Genomic DNA, 10,073 nt, shown 5'->3' on the forward strand with positions numbered 1-10,073 from the left:
TCTTGCAGTGGGATTAATTGGACCACGAACAGGACAAAACCCGAAAAAGTGTCATCAAACACCACGTAGATCAGATCGCAGTCCCTCCGGTCCACAGACAGAGCCCTGAAGGAACGACACGGTGCCGACTAACCAAATGCCAGGGATAGTCAGGAAACACAGCCGAGGAAAGCCCGCCCATCCAATTGAACCTAAGCTTGCTTGCTTCCACTATCCTACGCAGAACTGCATCCCATACAGTCATCAATCTGTGAAGATCTTCCTCGCAGCAACCATGCTTTCACCAGCTTGAACGCATGACCCCCCCCCCACCTCGTCCCGTCATGGTTTAATGTGAACTAGAGTTGAACCCACGTCCCCTGCACCCCCTCGCCTCCCACCCCCCTCCTCCCTCTCCTGCCCCCCCCCCCCCCCTCCTCCTCACCTTGTGTTCCAGTAGGATGCAGCTGAGCACCTGGAGACAGGGCTCCACTCCGAGCAGTTCGAGAGGCAGGTGCAGGGGGAAGTCTACGGTGGTGAAGCGGGCCATGTCCGGCAGAGCGAAGGTGAGGGCCGGCTGGAGCTCCCGGGGCAGTATCTCCACGTCTACCCTCTTCTGGCCGGGGACAGGCACGGGGGAATGCAGGAGTCTGTAGATCCAGGACTCGATCTCTCGCACATCATGCAGGATGACACTCGACTTCTCGTCCACGGTCAGGGAGCCGGTGAAGAGCCTCCACATTGTGTCTCTACAAAAGGGAATAGGAACCATCTCGTCATACTGGGCGTGGCAGGAAGCAGGCTTGAGATTCCGACCTCTTGGTGCCCCTCGGGTCAGCGGGATCGTCCTGGCACCCCGGGATCGCCCGGGAGATTACATCTGTTTTTCCCGGCAGTTACAGCCCCCAGTTTGTGAGGCAGCCCAGCTCCAGCAAACAGGAGTGGCAAGATGACCAAGGCAGTCAGAAGATGGCGCCCAATCCCCAGAGCTATCCCTTGCTGGGTGCCAGTCAGCTCCTCTCATGTTAACACGCAACTCCAGCCTCAAAGAGCACAGTGTGGTTTACCGATCTCCAATCTGACCATTCAACAACAGAACGCACTGTGATATCACACATACAATACGCCTATATCCTAATTTGCAACAAGTCCCTTTCCCCCCATCACCCCTGTGCTCGCTGACCTACACTGGCTCATAGTCCACCAACACCTCAATTTTAAAATTCTCATCCTTTTGTTCAAATCCCTCCATGGCCTCGCCCCTCCCTATCTCTGTAACCTCCTCCAGCCCTACAACCCTCCGAGATCTCTGTAACCTCCTCCAGCCCTACAACCCCCCCGAGATCTCTGTAACCTCCTCCAGCCCTACAACCCTCCGAGATCTCTGTCACCTCCTCCAGCCCGACAACCCTCCGAGATCTCTGTAACCTCCTCCAGCCCTACAACCCCCCCGAGATCTCTGTAACCTCCTCCAGCCCTACAACCCCCCGAGATCTCTGTAACCTCCTCCAGCCCTACAACCCTCCGAGATCTCTGTTACCTCCTCCAGCCCTACAACCCTCCGAGATCTCTGTAACCTCCTCCAGCCCTACAACCCTCCGGGATCTCTGTAACCTCCTCCAGCCCTACAACGCTCAGAGATTTCTGCATTCCTCCAATTCTGGCCTCTTGCCCACCCCGAGTTTAATTGCTCCACCGAGTACGTTTCTGGCCCAGTGAGGAAGGAGGCATTGCTGGATCTGGTTCTGGGGAAATGAGTTGGGTTAAGTGGAGCAAGTGTCAGTGGGGGATCATTTAGGGAGCAGTGATCATAGTATCATAAGGTTTAGATTAGTTATGGAAAAGGACAAGGAGCAATCTAGAGTAAAAATACTCAATTGGAGGAGGGCCAATTTCAATGGGTTGAGAACAGATCTGGCCCGGGTAAATTGGAATCAAAGATTGGCAGGCAAAACTGTAATTGAACATCTCCTTTAAAGAGGAGATGGTTCGGGTACAGTCTAGGTACATTCCCACAAGGGAGAAAGGTAGGGCAACTAAAGCCAGAGCTCCCTGGATGACAAAAGAGATAGAGAGTAAGATGAGGCAGAAAAAGGGGGCATATGACAGATGTCAGGTTAATAATGCAAGTGAGAATCAAGCTGAATAACGAAAGTTCAGAGGGGAAGTGAAAAAGGAAATAAGAGGGGCAAAGAGAGAGCATGAGAATAGACTGGCGGCCAACATAAAAGGGAATCCAAGTCTTCTACAGGCATCTAAACAGTAAATGGGTAGTAAGAGGAGGGGTGGGACTGATTAGGGACCAAAAAGGAGATCTGCTCATGGAGGCAGAGGGGATGGCCGAGGTACTAAATGAGTACTTTGCATCTTTACCAAGGAAGATGCTGCCAAAGTCACAGCAAAAGGAGAGATAGTTGAGATGTTGGATGGGCTAAAAATTGATAAAGAGGAGGTACTAGAAAGACTGGCTGTACTTAAAGTAGATAAGTCACCCGGTCCGGATGGGATGCATCCTAGGTTGCTGAGGGAAGGGTGGAAATTGCAGAGGTACTGGCCATAATCTTCCAAACATCCATAGATACGGGGGTGGTGCCAGAGGACTGGAGAATTGCAAATATTACATCCTTGTTCAAAAAAAGGTGTAAGGATAAACCCAGCAACTACAGGCCAGTTTAACCTCAGTGGTGGGGAAACTTTTACAAATGATAATCCAGGACAGAATTAATAGTCACTTGGACAAGAGTGGGTTAATTAAGGAAAGCCAGCATGGATTTGTTAAAGGGTTGATGAGGTTCAATGCAGTTGATGTTGTGTAAATGGACTTTCTAAAGGTGTTTGATAAAGTGCCGCATAATAGGCTTATCATCAAAACTGAAGCCCATGGAATAAAAGGGGGCAGTAGCAACATGGATACAAAATTGGCTGAGTGACAGGAAACAGAGAGTAGTGGTGAACGGTTGTTTTTCGGACTGGAGGGAGGTGTACAGTGGTTTTCCCCAGGGGTCAGTGCTGGGACCACTGCTTTTCTTGATATATATTAATGACTTGGGCTTGGGTGTAGAGGACACAATTTCAAAATTTGCAGATGACACAAATCTTGGAAGGGTAGTCAACAGTGAGGAGGATAGTGATAGATTTCAAGAGGATAGAGACAGGTTGGTGGAATGAGCGGACACATGGCAGATGAAATTTAATGCAGAGAAGTGCGAAGTGATACATTTTGGTAGGAAGAACAAGGAGAGGCAATATAAACTAAATGGTACAAGTCTAACGGGGGTGCAGGAACAGAGAGACCTGGGGGTATTATGTGCACAAATCTTTGAAAGTGACAGGACAGGTTGAGAAAGCAGTTAAAAAAGCATACGGGGTCCTGGGCTTTATAAATAGAGGCATAGAGTACAAAAGCAAGGAAGTCATGATGAACCTTTATAAAACATTGGTTCGGCCACAGCTGGAGTATCGTGTCCAGTTCTGGGCACCGCACTTTAGGAAAGATAAGGGCACAGGAAAGATTTACTAGAATGGGTTCCAGTGATGAGGAGCCTCATTTACGTGGATAGACTGGGGAAGCTGGGGTTGTTCTGCTTATGGCAGGGAAGGTTGAAGGGAGATTTGACAGAGGTGTTCAAAATCCCCATGAAGGATTGAGATAAAGTAAACAAAGAGCAACTGTTCCCATTGGCAGAAGGGTTGAGAACCAGAGGACACAGATTTAAGGTGATTGGCAAAAGAATCAAAGGCGACATGAGGAAAAACTTTCTTACACACGGGGGGGACACGGGCACCGCAAGGCACGGGGGGGGGGGGGCACGGGCACCGCAAGGCACGGGGGGGGGCACGGGCACCGCAAGGCACGGGGGGGGCACGGGCACCGCAAGGCACGGGGGGGGCACGGGCACCGCAAGGCACGGGGGGGGCACGGGCACCGCAAGGCACGGGGGGGGGGCACGGGCACCGCAAGGCACGGGGGGGGGCACGGGCACCGCAAGGCACGGGGGGGGCACGGGCACCGCAAGGCACGGGGGGGGCACGGGCACCGCAAGGCACGGGGGGGGGCACGGGCACCGCAAGGCACGGGGGGGGCACGGGCACCGCAAGGCACGGGGGGGGCACGGGCACCGCAAGGCACGGGGGGGGCACGGGAACCGCAAGGCACGGGGGGGGCACGGGAACCGCAAGGCACGGGGGGGGCACGGGAACCGCAAGGCACGGGGGGGGGCACGGGAACCGCAAGGCACGGGGGGGGGCACGGGAACCGCAAGGCACGGGGGGGGGCACGGGAACCGCAAGGCACGGGGGGGGGGGCACGGGAACCGCAAGGCACGGGGGGGGGGGGCACGGGAACCGCAAGGCACGGGGGGGGGGGGCACGGGAACCGCAAGGCACGGGGGGGGGCACGGGAACCGCAAGGCACGGGGGGGGGGGCACGGGCACCGCAAGGCACGGGGGGGGCACGGGCACCGCAAGGCACGGGGGGGGCACGGGCACCGCAAGGCACGGGGGGGGGCACGGGCACCGCAAGGCACGGGGGGGGCACGGGCACCGCAAGGCACGGGGGGGGCACGGGCACCGCAAGGCACGGGGGGGGCACGGGCACCGCAAGGCACGGGGGGGCACGGGCACCGCAAGGCACGGGGGGCACGGGCACCGCAGGGCACGGGGGCACGGGCACCGCAGGGCACGGGGGCACGGGCACCGCAGGGCACGGGCACCGCAGGGCACGGGCACCGCAGGGCACGGGCACCGCAGGGCACGGGCACCGCAGGGCACGGGCACCGCAGGGCACGGGGGGCACGGGCACCGCAAGGCACGGGGGGGCACGGGCACCGCAAGGCACGGGGGGGCACGGGCACCGCAAGGCACGGGGGGGCACGGGCACCGCAAGGCACGGGGGGGCACGGGCACCGCAAGGCACGGGGGGGCACGGGCACCGCAAGGCACGGGGGGGCACGGGCACCGCAAGGCACGGGGGGCACGGGCACCGCAAGGCACGGGGGGCACGGGCACCGCAAGGCACGGGGGGCACGGGCACCGCAAGGCACGGGGGGCACGGGCACCGCAAGGCACGGGGGGCACGGGCACCGCAAGGCACGGGGGGCACAGGCACCGCAAGGCACGGGGGGCACGGGCACCGCAAGGCACGGGGGCACGGGCACCGCAAGGCACGGGGGGGCACGGGCACCGCAAGGCACGGGGGGGCACGGGCACCGCAAGGCACGGGGGGGCACGGGCACCGCAAGGCACGGGGGGGCACGGGCACCGCAAGGCACGGGGGGCACGGGCAACGCAAGGCACGGGGGGGCACGGGCAACGCAAGGCACGGGGGGGCACGGGCAACGCAAGGCACGGGGGGCACGGGCAACGCAAGGCACGGGGGGCACGGGCAACGCAAGGCACGGGGGGCACGGGCAACGCAGGGCACGGGGGGCACGGGCAACGCAGGGCACGGGGGGCACGGGCAACGCAGGGCACGGGGGGCACGGGCAACGCAGGGCACGGGGGGCACGGGCAACGCAGGGCACGGGGGGCACGGGCACCGCAGGGCACGGGGGGCACGGGCACCGCAAGGCACGGGGGGCACGGGCACCGCAGGGGGGCACGGGCACCGCAGGGGGGCACGGGCACCGCAGGGGGGCACGGGCACCGCAGGGGGGCACGGGCACCGCAGGGGGGCACGGGCACCGCAGGGGGGCACGGGCACCGCAGGGGGGCACGGGCACCGCAGGGGGGCACGGGCACCGCAAGGCACGGGGGCACGGGCACCGCAAGGCACGGGGGGCACGGGCACCGCAAGGCACGGGGGGCACGGGCACCGCAAGGCACGGGGGGCACGGGCACCGCAAGGCACGGGGGGCACGGGCACCGCAAGGCACGGGGGGCACGGGCACCGCAAGGCACGGGGGGCACGGGCACCGCAAGGCACGGGGGGCACGGGCACCGCAAGGCACGGGGGGCACGGGCACCGCAAGGCACGGGGACCGCAAGGCACGGGGGGCACGGGCACCGCAAGGCACGGGGGCACGGGCACCGCAAGGCACGGGGGGCACGGGCACCGCAAGGCACGGGGGGCACGGGCACCGCAAGGCACGGGGGGCACGGGCACCGCAAGGCACGGGGGGCACGGGCACCGCAAGGCACGGGGGCACGGGCACCGCAAGGCACGGGGGGCACGGGCACCGCAAGGCACGGGGGCACGGGCACCGCAAGGCACGGGGGGCACGGGCACCGCAAGGCACGGGGGGCACGGGCACCGCAAGGCACGGGGGGCACGGGCACCGCAAGGCACGGGGGGCACGGGCACCGCAAGGCACGGGGGGCACGGGCACCGCAAGGCACGGGGGGCACGGGCACCGCAAGGCACGGGGGGCACGGGCCCTGCAGGGTATAGATGGGGGGGTTGTTGGACACTGCAGGGTGTAGATGGGGGTTGGGGGTGTTGGACACTGCAGGGTATCGAGAGAGCATGCGCATGGGAGGGAGTTGGACACTGCAGGATGACTGATACAGAGAACATAAGAACATAAGAAATAGGAGCAGGAGTAGGCCAATTGGCCCCTCGAGCCTGCTCCGTCATTTAATAAGATCATGGCTGATCTGATCCTAACCTCAAATCTAAAATCATGTCCAATTTCCTGCCCGCTCCCCGTCACCCCTAATTCCCTTTACTTCTAGGAAACTGTCTATTTCTGTTTTAAATTTATTTAATGACGTAGCTTCCACAGCTTCCTGGGGCAGCAAATTCCACAGACCTACCACCCTCTGAGTGAAGAAGTTTCTCCTCATCTCAGTTTTGAAGGAGCAGCCCCTTATTCTAAGATTATGCCCCCTCGTTCTAGTTTCACCCATCCTTGGGAACATCCTTACCGCATCCACCCGATCAAGCCCCTTCACAATCTTAGATGTTTCAATAAGATCGCCTCTCATTCTTCTGAACTCCAATGAGTAGAGTCCCAATCTACTCAACCTCTCCTCATATGTCCACCCCCTCATCCCCGGGATTAACCGAGTGAACCTTCTTTGTACTGCCTCGAGAGCAAGTATGTCTTTTCTTAAGTATGGACACCAAAACTGTATGCAGTATTCCAGGTGCGGTCTCACCAATACCTTATATAACTGCAGCAATACCTCCCTGTTTTTATATTCTATCCCCCTAGCAATAAAAGCCAACATTCCGTTGGCCTTCTTGATCACCTGCTGCACCTGCAAACTAACTTTTTGATTTTCTTGCACTTGGACCCCCAGATCCCTTTGTACTGCAGTACTTTCCAGTTTCTCGCCATTGAGATAATAACTTGCTCTCCGATTTTTCCTGCCAAAGTGCATAACCTCACATTTTCCAATATTGTATTGCATCTGCCAAATCTCCGCCCACTCACCCAGCCTGTCTATATCCCCTTGTAGGTTTTTTATGTCCTCCTCACTCTCTACTTTCCCTCCCACCTTTGTATCATCTGCAAACTTTGATATGTTACACTCGGTCCCCTCCTCTAAATCGTTAATATAGATTGTAAAGAGTTGGGGACCCAGCACCGACCCCTGTGGAACACCACTGGCTACTGGTTGCCAGTCCGAGAATGAACCATTTATCCCAACTCTCTGCTTCCTGTTAGATAACCAATCCTCCACCCATGCCAGAATATTACCCCCAATCCAGTGATTCTTTATCTTGAGCAATAATCTTTTATGTGGCACCTTGTCGAATGCCTTCTGGAAGTCTAAATACACTACGTCCACTGGTTCCCCTTTATCCACCCTGTACGTTATATCCTCAAAGAACTCAAGCAAATTTGTCAGACATGACTTCCCCTTCGTAAAGCCATGCTGACTTTGTCCTATTAAATTATGTTTATCCAAATGTTCCGCTACTGTCTCCTTAATAATAGACTGCAAAATTTTACCCACCACAGATGTTAGGCTAACTGGTCTATAATTTCCAGCCTTCTGCCTACTACCCTTTTTAAATAAGGGTGTTACATTAGCAGTTTTCCAATCTGCCGGGACCTTTGCCGAGTCCAGAGAATTTTGGAAAATTATTACCAAAGCATCCACAATCCCTACTGCCACTTCCCTCAAGACCCTAGGATGTAAGCCATCAGGCCCAGGGGATTTATCCGCCTCGAGTCCCATTAATTTACTGAGTACCAATTCCTGAGTGATTTTAATCGTATTTAGCTCCTCCCCCCTAGAGCCCCCCGTTTGTCCAGTGTTGGGATATTCTTAGTGTCCTCTACCGTAAAGACTGAAACAAAATATTTGTTCAGCATTTTTGCCATCTCCATGTTTCCCACCATTAATTTCCCGGTCTCATCCTCTAAGGGACCTACGTTTGCCTTAGCCACCCTTTTCCTTTTTATATAACTGTAGAAACTCTTGCTATCTGTTTTTATATTTTTTGCTAATTTATTTTCATAATCTATCTTCCCTTTCTTAATCAATCCTTTCGTTACTTTTTGCTGTCTTTTGAAGACTTCCCAATCTTCTATCCTCCCACTAAGTTTGGCTACCTTATATGTCCTTGTTTTTAGTCGGATACTATCCTTAATTTCTTTACTTAGCCACGGATGGCTGTCATTTCTTTTACACCCTTTTTTCCTCAGTAGAATATATTTTTTTTGAAAGTTGTAGAATAACTCCTTGAATGAACACCACTGCTCATGTACCGTCTTACCCTTTAATCTATTTTCCCAGTCCACTTTAATCAATTCTGCTCTCATACCATCATAGTCTCCTTTATTCAAGCTCAGTACGCTTATTTGAGAACCAACCTTCTCACCCTCTAATTGGATATGGAATGTAACCATGTTATGGTCACTCATTCCAAGGGGATCCTTAACTAGGACATTATTAATTAATCCTGGCTCATTACACAGGACCAGGTCCAAGGTTGCCTGCCCCCTTGAAGGATCAGTTACATACTGCTCAAGAAATCCATCCCTAATACACTCAATAAACTCTTCCTCAAGGCTGCCCTGCCCAATTTGATTTGTCCAGTTAATATGATAGTTAAAATCCCCCATAATTATAGCTGTTCCCTTATTACATGCCCCGACTATTTCCTGATTAATACTTCTTCCAGTAGAGTTGCAACTATTAGGCCTATATACTACGCCCACGAGTGTTTTTTTCCCCTTATTATTCCTTATCTCCACCCAAACTATTTCATTATCCTGATCCTTTGTCCCAATATCATTTCTCTGTATTACAGTGATTCCTTCCTTTATTAACATATTGTAAACAATTTTACAACACCAAGTTATAGTCCAGCAATTTTATTTTAAATTCACAAGCTTTCGGAGGCTACCTCCTTCCTCAGGTGAACGATGTGGAACGATGTTGATTTCCACATCGTTCACCTGAGGAAGGAGGTAGCCTCCGAAAGCTTGTGAATTTAAAATAAAATTGCTGGACTATAACTTGGTGTTGTAAAATTGTTTACAATTGTCAACCCCAGTCCATCACCGGCATCGCCACATCTTTATTAACATAGCCACCCCACCTCCCCTTCCTTCCTGCCTGTACTTCCTGATTGTTAAATACCCTGGCATATTTAATTCCCAGTCGTTGTCACCCTGCAGCCATGTTTCTGTAATGGCCACAAGATCATACCCATACGTCGTTATTTGTGCCGTTAACTCGTCCATTTTGTTACGAATGCTACGTGCATTCAGATAAACACCGAGGGTGTTTCAGGTAAGAGACCTGGCTGTTCCACTTGACAATCCACGTGCTGTTAACTGAAACCTCCCTGATTCAGGGATCTCCACGTCAGCCATGCCACCCACTCTGCCTTGCCTTCAGGAAATGAAATAATACACCGTTTAATCAGACCTGTAGATTTACAGACTACATCGGCCTCCGGGAAACAAACTGACAATGGAAAAATCATTGCAACCTTTTGTAATCAACATCTGGGAGCAGAACAACATTGATTTAAACACTGAACACAACCTCCATCACGCACATTTTATTGCAACATTGATTTAAACACTGAACACAACCTCCATCACGCACATTTTATTGCAAACATCATCCGTATCAGGAGAAACAATCTTTCTTTTATTAAATGACTTTCCAATTAATTTTTGTGCTCAAGT

General features: G+C 54.9%; 2 protein-coding genes across 2 annotated transcripts in view; one reads left to right on the forward strand and one right to left on the reverse strand.

Moving 5' to 3' along the window:
- LOC137311569 (MAP kinase-activating death domain protein-like) overlaps window positions 1–724 on the reverse strand; it is a 150,407-nt gene extending 149,683 nt beyond the window's left edge. The window contains 1 exon segment of the mRNA XM_067978700.1: window positions 425–724. Within this exon segment, the coding sequence (XP_067834801.1) occupies window positions 425–721 (297 nt within the window). The 5' untranslated portion in view covers window positions 722–724.
- A 224-nt stretch (window positions 725–948) lies between these two features.
- Window positions 949–6,361, forward strand: LOC137311570 (uncharacterized PE-PGRS family protein PE_PGRS54-like; the record flags this gene model as incomplete). Its single annotated transcript, XM_067978701.1, has 2 exons — window positions 949–988; window positions 4,633–6,361. Coding segments are annotated over exons 1-2 (1,769 nt in total), but the record flags the coding sequence as incomplete, so codon positions are not given.
- Window positions 6,362–10,073: the final 3,712 nt, after the last annotated feature.

The sequence above is a fragment of the Heptranchias perlo genome, unplaced genomic scaffold (genome assembly GCF_035084215.1).
Source record: "Heptranchias perlo isolate sHepPer1 unplaced genomic scaffold, sHepPer1.hap1 HAP1_SCAFFOLD_360, whole genome shotgun sequence".
Lineage (NCBI taxonomy): Eukaryota > Metazoa > Chordata > Chondrichthyes > Hexanchiformes > Hexanchidae > Heptranchias > Heptranchias perlo.